Here is a 14329-nt window from a genome sequence, read left to right as displayed (position 1 = left end):
TTCTCACAGTTTTTTGTTGTTGTTGTTGCATGCAATCGATCCATTATGAAACCCTTTAGGTGAAGGCTTTTTAGTGTGACATTCCTACTTACGAAACATGGTGTTAAACTGCTGTGGATTAAGGTTCCACTTCCCCCATGGTGTCTTGTGGCCTTTGGACTGGGCATAATGGGCGTGATTGAATTCTGGTTCTGTTCCAAAAGAATCTAGCACCCTTAACATGCACCTGTGAAGTGACACATTTTTTTTAAGAGTGCAGCCAAAACAAAACACACATTTCTAATCATAGTAGACTTGTACTCAGTGAAAAGTGTGTAAAAGAGGTCACATTTGGTTTTAGTCAAGATTTTGTAAAGTTGGATGAATGAATATATCATGGAAAATTGAATGTAGATGGTGCCCTACTTACGAACGGTCCCAGTCGGTCGTTTGGAAGTTTAATTTGTTTGTAAGTTGCTTCAGTGTTACATTTTGAATGTACACGTTTTATACAAGTATGTTTAAGGCTTGTATAAGTAAGCTGCATTGTTTTGTACTAAAAATTAAACGTTTAATAAAATAATATGCCTTATGAAGACAAATATAGTTTAGTTTAATTTACTTTTGGAAGATCCGCTTCAAGATGTCCTACTCTACGGTAAAAAGTGGCCGAAAAAAAAATTCCGACCGTGATCTCAACCGCATCAAACTTTCTTATTCTACTTGAATTTAAAAAGAAACGGCTCGCCTCTCCTTTATTAAACAATAAAAACGTCAAAGTTCTTAGCGCGCTGGGGATACAGTACAGTATGTTTGGAAGTAGAAGTCAGATTTCTTCTTTGGGGTGGATGCTGGGTGACCTCTCACAGAGCCACACGCCGGTAGCAGCAGTAAGTAGCACTACAGTAATGTCCTGCACTCGGATAAAGGTGCACACAATACAAAATTGAACTTGGAGCAATGTCCGAAAAATTTTCGACATCCCGAAAAAAATGTTCGGCTCTACAGTTTTACATAAGTGGAGAGCGTCTGTACCATATTTTCCACACTACAAGGCGCAACGGTTTATAAGGCGCATGGGGTTATGAGGCGTACACGAACAAAATAGTCTTTTGTCATACATTTTTCGTGCATAATAACTTCATAAATACCAGACTATAAGGCACATAAAATTAGGACTAAGATAAGAGCTACCGTGTGTACGATACATATACATGAAATGCATTAACATATGTGTTCTAGTGGTAATGTGTCCGCTCTCTCACTGCCACTACTCGGGTTCGCTTCCCTTTGCATACATATTTTGCTATTTTGGGCAGCGATGTCTGTTGATTTGCTCAATCATCACACAATAATTGCTCAAATACAGTAATAGAATGTAAAATCTTGGATAGTAACGCATAACTATAATAATTGTATGTATTTCCAATATTAACCACTGTAGTCTGTTTTATACAAGGCACACCGGGTTTTAAGGGGCGTTTTCAAATTTCTGGCTGGTTTTGATTTTTTAGGTGCGCTTCATTGTCTGGAGAATACCGCAAAAGAAAATAGTAAGTGAAGCAAAAAAGGCCTAATGTTGATTTTCTATGGTTTTTAACATATTAAAAGTTGCTGGACAATATTTGATTAAAAAAAATAAGCTGAGGGGCCACTTAAGTTCGTAAAAACAAGTTGCAGTCTTAATGCCTAAATGCTTAGAAGACATGGGTTTGCAGGATTATATTACTGGCTCAGGGCATTAAATTAATCAAAGCAGCAAAATTGACACTCAAAAATCACCAAGCATATACAAGCACCACTTATTATTTTAAGGGCTTCAGACAAAAAAAAAAACAAGACAGCAATAGGATTACAACATCTGGAATTTAGATTATGCTTAGCACAGGCAATGGGAGATTGTTGTGTTATCTCGGAGTGAAACACAACCTGGTGAGGAACCAGGGGGCCATAAGCGCCCTCTGATTTATTGTTCTCAGTAGAGCTGATGAGTGCCACTTCAAACAAAACCAACTTGACCAAGCGGGTAGAAAATAGAATTGACAGGAATACCAACGGCTAATTGCCGTGCTTAGTGACGCATGTGCAGAAATAGCCTATTGTCTTCACTACAGGCCATAGTACAGTAGGTAGCTAATAACTTTTGTCTACAATCTTAACTCAAGAAAAGGCGCAGAAAGTATTGTCTCACCCTGAGTCTATTGACAAAAAAAAGCCCTGAAGGAGTCAAATCCTCATTCTCAAACAGTTACTATAAGAGAACAAACATTATAACCAAACTGTGGAGTTAAACGTGTCATGTTTCCAAACATGCTTCATGCATGTAGCAAATTGCCGGTACGTTAGTCTATTATTATTGAATAAGTGCCAAAAGGCGCAGATTTGGCATGGACAGAGGTGACGTCTTAACATCAATATCGAGCAATCGTTTTTTTGGCCCCACCAATATCATGCACGACCCGGGTTTGGCCTAAAATATCAATCATTACATTTGGGTTCAGGCCGGGCTTCTTTGTCGCTGAATTTATACACACACACACATATATATATATATATATATATATATATATATATATATATATATATATATATATATGTATAATGATCAGTTAAAAAATACAAAAAGAGGATTTCTTCTTCTGAGGTGGGGGCGTGACAAAAATAATTGAGAAGCACAGACTTAAACAGAGACTTACTGACACTCATTGTTAGTCATTTAGGTCAGCATTGGATCATTCAGAAGTCCTCAGGGAACCTCAGTTAGTTGGCCAAGCTGAGAGGGAGCCGATATTTTTGCAACCCCTAGTTTTCAGTTTGTAAACATAATACAAAATATTGAAGTAATTTGGTTTCGCTTCACAATTGTGTCTCACATGTTGTTGATTCTTAGAAAATATTTTTTGTTTTTTGGCTTTAAGTTTAAAGTCTAAAATGTAGCAATAGGACAAAAGTTGGTGGGGCAATACTTTTGCTAGGCACTATATGTCGTTTGACCTCTTTAGAAAGCAATTGATTATGTTATGCTTTTCTAATAATGAAGCAAGGTCAATGTCTTACATAATAACGTGGTCAATGAGGACAACATTTGATGTTTCCATTAAAAATAAATCAAATTTTGTGTGTTTTTTTTTTTCTTTAAGTAGACTCAGGATAACCACCCTAGTCCTCACTGCATGGGACCCACAAACCATAACAGGGGGATGGAGCCTTGACCCCAACGCTCCTTTAAGACATTTAAAAAAGTACTTACTGATAGTGGACCCATGAAGGTCCAAGCGTTTTCTTAAACTGGGTGAGGCCCACGATATCAATGTATATGAGCTCAACGACTTTGTCCCCTTGAGTTGGGCAACTGGATTTATTTCCCATCACTCTTCGCATGATTCTAAAGGACAAAATATTTACAATCATTTTCTAGTCATGGAACATGAGGAATTAAAACAGAATAATACCAAAAATGCTTTCACTTTTGTGCACTATTATGTAGAGTACTTACTCTTTGAGCTCAGCAAGGGATGCAGAGATGCGGACATCGTGACCAAGCAAGTACAGAGTTGTGATGAGGTCACTCCACTGAACCAATTCGCCCAGCGGGCCACCACTAAATGCATTTTCTGCAATTTTGAAGCCTGACTCCTTGGTCAGCAGACCTAAGTGCACCAGGACCTGAAAGAGAAACGAGAGAGTCACATTTAAAGCAAAGATAAAAAGGTTTTGTGTCAGGATTGACTCTTGGTAATGACACACAAAACCTACCCAATTTGGCTCAACTGCATCCACAATTCCTTTAGGGATTCAAGTTAGCTAAGCCATTATTTTGGTTTCGTGAGTGTCTTGTTACATAAATCCCCAAGCACACTTAACTACATTAGCATGGGAAATTTGGCATTGACGCCTTTGGCTGCAGAATGCTAACGACGCTGTGCCCCTCCACACCTGAAGCTGTTATCAGCTTTACTCCAAGTTGTTTACGTCATATGTTTTCCAATAATGTGACCATTAAACATGGCAACCACAAGAAAGTCAGATAGCAATTACAACGCAAAACGCAAATGAAGGTTATGATCCGTAAAATGTGAGACCTACATTTCGAAACGACAGCACCAGGGCAACCATATTGCGGAGAATAGTGTCAGATTGCAACACAGACGTGACAAGTGATTAGTGGTTTCTGCGGTAGTAGACCAAATTGCATTTCCCATGTCACTGTTCCGCGAGGATTAAAAAACTCCAGTAGACTCACAATGTCTCCAATGATACTGGAAAAAAACTAACGTTTGATGGTTGACACCCTCTGCTGTTCAGTTCAGATGTGTAAATTGAGGACTTAATATGTGGGTGAACAAGCTAAGATATTAGGATTAATATTAAATACTGAGTAAAGTTTGACAAATGTAAAGTCTTATAAGAATATTTATGGAAAAACATCAACTAATTTCTCCTCTAGAAGGGCGACTCAAATGTTTTCTGAAGACACCACAGTGTTTTGTCGTTAGAATGCATGGGATGTGGAAAAGGGAACACCTTTGTTTGTTCCAGTAGAAAGAAACCTAAAAAGCAAAGACATACAGGTGATATTAAAAAATAATTGGAAGCTTCTCAAAAATGTTTTATTGAAAACCTCTATGTAAATTAATGTGCCGTGACACAGTCATGGAAAAGTAATGTGAGGGTGGGTTGGTGATCGAGGATGGCACATTGTATTTATTGACAAGGGCCTTCAGCATTTGAAGGCTGTAAATGTTACACTGCAAAGTCATCACATTAAATGATTGCATTTACATCTTTGTTTCCATTTTTGATTTCAGAGGGCACTAAAATCTGTTCTATAAAAAATACTTTCTGTCTACTGAAAGACTGTAAGTGAGAGCAGTAGAACTGAATTTCCTCAAAGCAGTAAAGATAATTCATTGTTTATATATTGACCAGTGTCCATTTATTGCCGATACACTGAAATTCAGACGATTAGGCTGCCTGGTAAGGAATTAATAAGGCTCTACTGAAAATATAAAACTGATAGACAGAAGCAAATGTAAGGCCATCAAAGCGATTTAACGAAAGGAACAGGGTTTTCTATTGATTTGATCAACAGCAGTGCGCTGCCTTGGGGCTCTGGGTAAAATAAAACCAAAAAGAGAAGCGAGGAGGTAATGACATCTGCCAGGCTACGCCATTCACTTTGCGTCACAACCGAGACATTGGGCCTACTTATTACTGATGGCATACCTCCTCAAAGAAATTTTGAAAAATTTAGCGATTCAGCATCAAGGTATGACTTTCATTAAAACCCATATTATGCATAACATGCATTTACCAAATAGATTAGTTTATTATAGTTGATCATAAAACGTTCATATTCCGTACTTCTCACAGATAAGAGCGCCTGGGGCCATTCCGGTTGCTTTACTGTATCAAATTAACAAGCTTCCAGAAAACAAGTCATCATTGCCCTAGAGCAAGGGTCTATGACCTTTTTCAAGCTAAGAACTACTGTTTGTTAATAATCAGCCCAGTTTGATATGCATTCCTTAAATAACAACTGATCGTGTTATTACTATGTCATTACAAGATTAATAATTGGAAGTAGCAGAGGTGGGCAAGCTACAGCCCGCGGGCCACAAGCGGAACGCCAGTTTTTTTTTGGGATCGGCCAGCTGTACAAAATGTTACAAATATGATGACAATATCTATAATAATGAATATAGTACTAACATTTTTTGGTGTGCCCACATTTCTACAAAACTTAGCACTTAAAAACAGGAACGCAATATCTTACTTTGTTTTTACTCTGAAGAGAAAATTATACTACAGAAATGTTAGAAACTACTACAGTAACGCTATATTACAAAAATTCCACTTCAGAAATACTACCACAGTAGTAGTACTAAGGTACTGTGACAGTAATACAGTACAATGAAATAAAACTATATTAATAGTACGGAAATATTACAAAAATTCCACCACATAAATAGCAGACAAACACGACAGAAATATTAAATATACTGTAAAATACAATCACAAATCTACCACAATATACTACAAAAATAAATATCAATACAAGTGCTTGAAAAAGGGACCATATATATTACTTTGCTTTAACTATGGGCGTTTCAAAAACATTTTGATGAAACTAATCTATTAAAAAAATCTAAAAAGAAATATGATAAAAATGTATATTCGATAGGTCTCCAGGCCACATTTTTGAAACAAATGCAGGCCCCGACTCAGAAAGTTTGCGGATCCTTAGGAAGTAGGATTCAATACACGCACTCAACCACTAAAAAAACAATTTACGAGAGCATCACAATGACCCAGTACCAGTAAGGTATTTTCAGAACAGGTCCGCTGGGACCTCAGTAGTCTTTAGGGGGCACCACGTTGGAGACCCCTGCCCTAGACTAACTCATTGCGTCTCCTCATACATTTGTGAATAATTATTCGTACGGTTAAAATCTGGGACCACACAGATTGTGCCAATGGTTACCTTTTTTCTCCTCCGTTTAGTCAGGTCCTGCTTTGCGGCCAACGATCGTATAGCAGAGACCCAAGGCTCAGCCATTCGTTTGATCCTTAGCATCATCCAGCGGAACTCCTCTCGCTGAGACATCACACGGTACAGCTCATCAAAACTGGTCCGGATCGCCGCCTAATAATGTAATCAAAAACATGTATGAATATACAGTAGCTACAGTATATTAGAAGTGATGTGCTAACTTCAAAGACATTCATATACATGATGTACTGTAAAGTAAGGTGACAAATTTGGGACATGAATGCATATCATAATGCTAAAGTATTGTATTTTTTGGATTATGAATTGCACTAGACAAAAAAATGCAAAATTAAGAAGGAAGAAAATATAGTCCTACCTGAGGTAAAAGTTGTTTTTGGGGAGACATATACAAATTAAAAACATACCGTATTTTTCGGAGTACAAGTTGTTTTTTTTCATAATTTGGCCGATTTAAACTCTGGAGTGATTTATATGCCAAGTTATTAACACAAATTATTGAATTTTAAATTTTTCTTCCCTGTATATAATTTCACATGTTGCAATTTAGCTAGGCCTGTATTAATAATTTCTCTTCATTTTCAATAGCGTTGATAACTTTCGCAAACATCACTAACTCATTTTTAGGGGAAATGTAATAGAAGGAGTAAAGCACAGAACATTTGAACCTTATATAGAAATCACTTTTGAGCAAGTTGAAAATATTTACTTTGGCGAAATGACATCCACCTTTTCTTACAAATTAGGATGCGCACAATCAGAAGATAAGGCGTAATTCCGCCAAAGTATATATTTTCAACTTACTCAAAAGTGATTTTTATTCTAGGGGCAAATGCTCTGTGTTTTACTGTTCTAATACAGTCCCGAAATATGAAATGCAGTCGTTTTAGTCACATTTGCGAGAGTGTGGTATGGTAAGGGGAGTGCGCTGCTCGTGGCATTACACGCAGAGTGAAATTTTTTTAATTGTTTTTTTAAATTGCGTTTCAAGATGACAATCTATGTTTTGGGTGTTGAATTTTAATAAGTAGCACAGATAGCAGTGCTGGGGGAACCTAAGAGGTGCATGCCATTACAGTTATCCATCCATCAATCAATTATCTGGACCGCTTATCCTCAGTAGGGTGGCGGGGGCGCTGGAGCCCATCCCAGCTATCTTCGGACAGTGGGCAGGGAACACCCTGAACTGGTTGCCAGACAGTCACAGGGCACACAGAGACAGACAACTCACTCGCTCATTCACACCTAGGGACAATTTGGACCGGCCAATTAACATTGACATGCATGTTTTTAGGATGTGGGAGGAAACCTGAGTGCTTGGAGGAAACCCACGCAAGCACGGGGAGAACATGCAAAGTCCACACAGTAAGGTTCGATCTCACGACCTTAGAGCTGTGCAGCACACGCGCTAACCACTGTGCTGCCGTGCTGCCCCATACATTTGTAATAGGCAGAGCAATGCCTTTGCTATCCCTGTTGCGAGAATCCAACCATTTTGTTACTGTAACCATCTAACTTTGGTCTGTAGTTGGCAGTGACGCCTCTTGTTTTGAGAAAATCAACTTCCATCAAAACAGGTGTCGAAAAAGAGACCAGTACCTTTAGAGTTGGAAATGTTTTCTAAGAAAGAAACATCTCTTTTTCTTGAACGATTAGAGTTGTATAAGAACAAACCTTGAGCTTTACATATTTTTACAAGGGGCTTGATTTTACATATTTGTTTTATTTTGCTGAAACCAACCTAATTGGCTGTGCAAATTACTGAAAAAAAGAATAAGCTAGAAAATAGCATTTCTGTGGTAAAAGATGAGGGTGAAATCTTTTGATTGTCTCACTATAAATGTAGCCCACACATCCAACTTTCTAGAGGTCTTAAAAAAAAATCCCCAGTAAAAATGTTTAAAACTGACTCGCATTGGTAGTACCATATCAGTCAACGTGTACAGTACACTACCCACTTATTTTATGTTTTGAGATTATTTCAAATTGTGTACAGAGAATAACAATTTTTGTACGGGACATTTTTAAACAAAAACAAACTGTTTTTTGTTAGACCTATCTGGTTTTTCCCATTTCAGCTATAATTCCAATCGTCCTGATCACTGGTTGCAGATGACAACGACATTGTAGATTGCTGATATTGTTACAACACATAGTCTTTCTTGCTGTGCGTAAATAGTTGCCGTGTTGAGTTTGTAAGGTTTGTTTTCACTCAAAAAGGGGAATTGCGATCATTAATGAGGGGAGCAATTGGCTGAAATTAACCGGTATGAGTATCTCTTTTCGGAAAAATGAAACAGTTAATGATATTTTCTCAAAAAGGAAATGTCTAGGTACATTACCTGCCCTCTCTTGTCTATGTCCTCATTCAAGCGCTTTGTTCTCCAAGGCAGATGAGGACACCAGTTCTCAACCTACGATAAAAAATTGTTTTAAGGAAGGTGAGTTACCGGGAGTAAATCACCGTCGATGAAGCTGCAACACTCGAACACAAATGCAAGGCAATAACCATTAACCATGTTTGTATTATGCACACTCACCTCACTGAGGTAAATGAAGAACGAGCATGTGGATCCATCAACTCCATATTTGATATAACAGGAGTCAGATCGCCACATCTCCTTCATCCACTAAAACGAAATTTAAAAGACAAGAGAGTGGAAAAACATTATGGACGTGCGTGAATCATTTTATACAAATTTTAGGACCAAGTCAAGTACCAAGTAAACAAGGTGAATAGAAAATGTCATAATACATATTCTAGTGCAGTCATAGCCCCCCGAGTCGAAATATTTGCCCATCAAACTTCGGTACAAGAAAAAATGCATTAAACTGGTGTTGAAATGTTGCTCACTGTTAAGCTACCTTAATCCCACTACTCCAGAACAAACAAAAATGTTTCACTTTTATCATTTATCCAATGAGACTCAGTAACAGGTGTAAACAAACAGTACATTGTGTTTGCATTTAATATACCTTAAGTTTGCCCTCACAATGAGGAAATCCATCCAATGATGGCAGCTCACACTTCTCCTGGGCTCCATTGAGTAGATCTGATGAGAATAAACCATGAGAAGGGAAAGAAAAATCAAAAAGGTCAAGGGAATTAGCTCGGAATTGTCAATAAGCACCTAAATCAAGGGGTGACAGAAAGAAGGCAATTTGTGGTGCATTCTGGAAGTCAAGGTCAAAGTTCGTAGGAACATTTGGATTGGAAATCATTCTTGATAATGCTTTGGCGCATGTTATCAATGCAGGGTTCATTGACTTTTTACATGCCAACATTCAAACACTTTTTAAAGACTTTAAAACTCATTTTTTTTCACTTTCTCCAGTACGATTAAACAAAAAAAATCTAGTGTGAATTATGTATTTTGAAAAACAAGAATCATTTATGTATTTTACAAATGCAATTTTTAACATGTGACTAATGTCTACCCATATAGGTATTGGGTATTTTCAGTTGCAGGAAGTTTCTTACAATTACAATTTACCACTGAGAAATGCTACCTTATTTATTTGCATGGCCCAAAATAAATGTCTATAACTGATATGTTATCCTTGCACTACAATACAGATTTTATAGTGCCCTGTTTAGATGTAACATGCACCTGTCCTCTTGGGGGCGACCAGTTCAAAAGGACAACGCCATACAAACAAACCAATGCCGTTAATCACAAAGGAAGAAATGCAATGGGTAAGCCAGGCCACCAGAGCAGTGTTGGCATCATTTTTAAGCAGACTAGTTGTGAAACGTGGCTAAAATTTCAAGCATTTACAAGAACATCACCCAAAATTCAAGCACTTTATAATACTTAAAAACACAACAATAAAATCTAGACATATTCAAGGTTTTAAGTAGCCGCAAGAACCCTGTCAATGGCTCCTAATGCACGTATGTTTCCATATGCCTAGAAGAACAAACATAAATAAAACATAAGTAAGATACTTGTTAGATAAAATGGTAAGTTCTGTAATATATTCCCTGTGTCTACAGTGGTAGCGTAGATTTTTAAGGGTGTGTGTGCAAACACGACCCCTGCTTCACATTTAGGGAGCGCAAATAAAGAAATTCTTAACTTCGGATTGGTGCTTGAAACAGCGAATATTCGCTGAACTTTAGCTATTTGCTGCTAAACTGAATTCAATTCACATTTATTTGAATAGCCCTTAGTCACAAAAAGTCTAAAAGGGCTGCACAGACCATCCTTACAGCATCCAAAACTTACAGTAACTGCGGGAGGGAGACACCTTTTAAGTGAGATAATACAGGACACAAGCACTGGCATTAATATTACTTTATATATTTTAGGAAATCATCAAATGTCACACAGTAAGATAAAATGCACGGAAGAAATGGCTTTTGTCTGGAGATGAAGATTGCTGGCTTTGTTTAATTTTGTCTTAAAATATATAATGTGGGTCTCACTGAAAGAATATCTAAATATTTTGCTTTCATGGCTCTAGATCAGGGGTCGGGAACCTATGGCTCGCGAGCCATATATGGCTCTTTCTATGAGTGGCTCAGAGACAAATTTGATTGCATGCAAATTTTCTCCATCTCATTCAAAACTTGAGCCATTAATCTTGTTCAGATACACGCAAAGCCAAACCAAAGCTGATTTATAAAGCAGCACTTCGCAGAATATATAGGGCACGCTTTTTCACTCTAATTTACAGTCAAGGTGTCACACCAAAAAAAAAAAAAAAAAAAAAAAACTCGTTTTGGGTGTGCAATGCTAAAGAATCCTTTATATAAAAGCTCACTATATAATCTGTGTTCAGGGTTCAGATACCTTATGATGAAATCCACAGAACAAACTGTAAATACGCAAAAACACTGGAAGAGAACTTAAAGTTAATTGATTGGGTGAGTGGGAGGGATGGGTGGAGCCATGCAAAAAGTGCAAGCACTCCCTCCCATCTGTCGCCATACGCCGTCAGCCCCAAAGGTAAGCACATCAGGCTCCCTGTTTGCAGAATGTTGTGACGTTTTTTACAAAATAACTGCTTGCATCTGGTTTTGAAACCAATATGTATAAAAAAAAACGGGTCAAAATGAGTTTAACCGATCTTGAGTAATTGCAAGAAAGAGACAAGTTTAAAGTGGTATGTTTGTTGATTTTGGGACACGGGCTCTGGCATTATTCTCTTTTCATAATTTTTATCAAATCATCAAAAATAAATGTGCTGAAAATTAAGCTTTTGTCTGGGGCGCGGGTTTAGCAATTTAGTAAATTCGTCTCGTAATATATGGTGTGGCTCTTTCCCAAAATAAAATTTATATATTTTGCTTTTATGGCTTTTTGAGTCAAAAAGGTTCCTGACCCCTGCTCTAGATCAATAATGTTCCCGACCCCGTGGACTAACCAAACTATTTCAATTGGACACAGTAAAAAATGAATCGAATTCTGTACTCATTAACATGGCTTTACCTAGCTGGAATACCTGCAATTTCAATTTCAATGCATGTAAATGTACCCAGTGTTATACTTTCCCGTTGCTTGAATCATGCAGATGGGCTCATGGCCGTAAAAGAGGTATAACTCTCTTCAAATTCTAATATGAAGATGTCAGTTTGAATAAACCGAAAATAGGCGACCTCTCTTAGCTTGAATGGTTGATTGACTGCTTAAGAAGTTCACGGATCCCTTAACTGCTGGGGTGGTAGGGGTAACACTTCCTGTTGTGTGTATTGGGAAAAGCTCTAAATACTCAATTAAGGATCTCAAGCTGCTTTAACTCTTGAGCTCAGATGTCATTTTAAAAAGTATCATCATCACAAGCAAGCAAGCTTCAAACAAGGCCAAGAAAAGCTTTGTTAAAAGTTATGGTATAGCCGGACTGCACAACACGCCTTTGTGAAAAGGAGACTTGAATGGAATGGATGAAATGAAACAAAAAATACAATAAAAATAAAATACATTAATAAATTAAATAAAAACATATATTTATGTTATGTATATATGTAATGCAATTTATATATCATACTACACATGAATATGCTGATTTATTTTTTTCTCCTTTTTATAAAGTGTTCATGTTTATTTATCTTGTGCAATGATGAGATGAGATTCATGGTAAATAAAATGCATTATTAGAAAAATCAGATTACATGACATGATTAATGTGAAACGGGTTTTGATTGTCAAGGGAACGGGACAGAGTTAGTTTGAGTCTTTTTCCCTTCAGCCCTTTTTGTTTATAAAGCTATTGATCCTAAATGCGAATATATGATCATCAATGGAAAGGAATAAAAATGTCAATCAATTCATGGAACTTTGGGTGTTACATAGATAGATAGATAGATACTTTGTTCATCCCCGAAGGGAAATTCACATTTCCAGCAGCATCCCTGAGCTGAGAACAATCGAGAACAATCGAAAATAACACGGGAGCTGCTGGAGTGGCTGCCATTCGTGACACGGGCAGTTATGTAAGAATTAAAAACAAAGAAGATTGAATGGTTACAGGATTATGTAAACGTCCAGAAAAAAGCACAAAATGAGATCATTATTTCAGGTTTATGAGGTCATCTGATATTTGTCAAACCAAAAATTGGTTTAAGAACATCTGGATTGTGTTACATTGGGTTTGCTTTTTATTATCTTGTGTTCTTCTTACTCAGAACAGCTGCTGTACAGAACTGAAGCCTTCCCCTCCAATTTCCTAATGTATCAATTTAAAAGGTTAGGGCAGCAGTCCTTCTCTGATTAGTCACACACCCAATGATTTTAAACAAAACACAAAAACACCAATTTTTTTTTCCTTTCTTCCTTTGCAGAATTTCAGCAGTCAACACACATCTGCTTGCTAGATTAAAGACATTACAGCAAAAGTCAGGAACTTCAACGGTTGTGAGGCACTTGGGGATAAAAGCGGAAGGAAAGGAGAGGAGTTCTGTTGCTGATCCTATCTAACTAACCATAGAGGCGATAGAATCTTATAGGCCCAAAAAAACTTCATGGTACTTGTAGAAAACTATCAATCATCACGCTTATTTTTCATATAGCAGTAGGACTTTCCAGAATTTAGGAAGGGAGATAGGGAGAAAAAAGGCTCAATTTGCAGTCAAAATGTTCTTATACCTGACCAAAAGCAATCCTTTTCCCCCCTGATTTGTACATTCAAATTGTGTCCAAACTTCCTCTACGCTTGCGAGACATGGACCCTCACAGAAAAACTGGAAACTTCAGTGGTATGGTTATGTCACAAGATCACTAAGACTTCAGGGCACAGTTCAAGGGGGCAGAAGGAGAGGAAGACTGAAATATAACTGGGCCGACAACATTGAGAAATGGACTGGTGCCAACTTTGCCGCGACCCAAGAACAAGCCAGGGACCATCAACAGTAGAGAAAGCTGTCCCGACTTGCGTCCTCATTCATGCCCCGACGACTCCTGCAGTTAAGGGGTCCATGAACCGTGAACCAAAACCAATCAGGATTTTCTGCAACTGTACAATGACATTTACAGAGTCTAGCAGAAGTAGTGCATCCCTGAACCCAAATTTTAAGTGGTCAATTTATATCGATATAGGACACAAGCTCTGGCATTATTGATGTTATTTCATTGATTTTATCAAATCATCAAACGTCACACAGTAAAATAAAATGTGCTTAAAAATTGGCTTTTGCCCGGTTTGGCAGTATTGTTAAATCTTGTCTTTAAATATATGGTGGGGCTCTCTAAATTCCCATCAACTCTAACGCTCTTACCAGTTGAAAGAAAGCATCCCCAGAGCATGATGCTGCAACCACCATGTTTGACAGTGGGGATGGTGTTTGCAGGGTGGTGTACAGTGTTATTCTTATGCCAAGCGCTCTTACCAGTTGAAAGA

At 37.6% G+C, this 14329-nt stretch overlaps 1 protein-coding gene across 1 annotated transcript in view; it reads right to left on the bottom strand.

The window, feature by feature from the left end:
- mgat5 (alpha-1,6-mannosylglycoprotein 6-beta-N-acetylglucosaminyltransferase) overlaps positions 1 to 14329 on the bottom strand; it is a 69287-nt gene that overhangs the window by 35773 nt on the left and 19185 nt on the right. Inside the window, exons 4-10 of the mRNA XM_088331355.1 lie at positions 9467 to 9543; positions 9031 to 9120; positions 8833 to 8904; positions 6464 to 6625; positions 3476 to 3645; positions 3230 to 3364; positions 93 to 226 (exon numbers count right to left, since the gene is read on the bottom strand). Of these exons, the coding sequence (XP_088187481.1) occupies positions 93 to 226; positions 3230 to 3364; positions 3476 to 3645; positions 6464 to 6625; positions 8833 to 8904; positions 9031 to 9120; positions 9467 to 9543 (840 nt within the window). The remainder of the gene's footprint in view (positions 1 to 92; positions 227 to 3229; positions 3365 to 3475; positions 3646 to 6463; positions 6626 to 8832; positions 8905 to 9030; positions 9121 to 9466; positions 9544 to 14329) is intronic.

Source organism: Urocampus carinirostris, chromosome 3, assembly GCF_059441175.1.
Source record: "Urocampus carinirostris isolate Australia breed hairy pipefish chromosome 3, RoL_Ucar_1.0, whole genome shotgun sequence".
In the NCBI taxonomy this organism is placed as follows: domain Eukaryota; kingdom Metazoa; phylum Chordata; class Actinopteri; order Syngnathiformes; family Syngnathidae; genus Urocampus; species Urocampus carinirostris.
The sequence above is the reverse complement of the archived record's forward strand: the minus strand, read 5'-3'. Positions and strand labels throughout refer to the sequence as shown.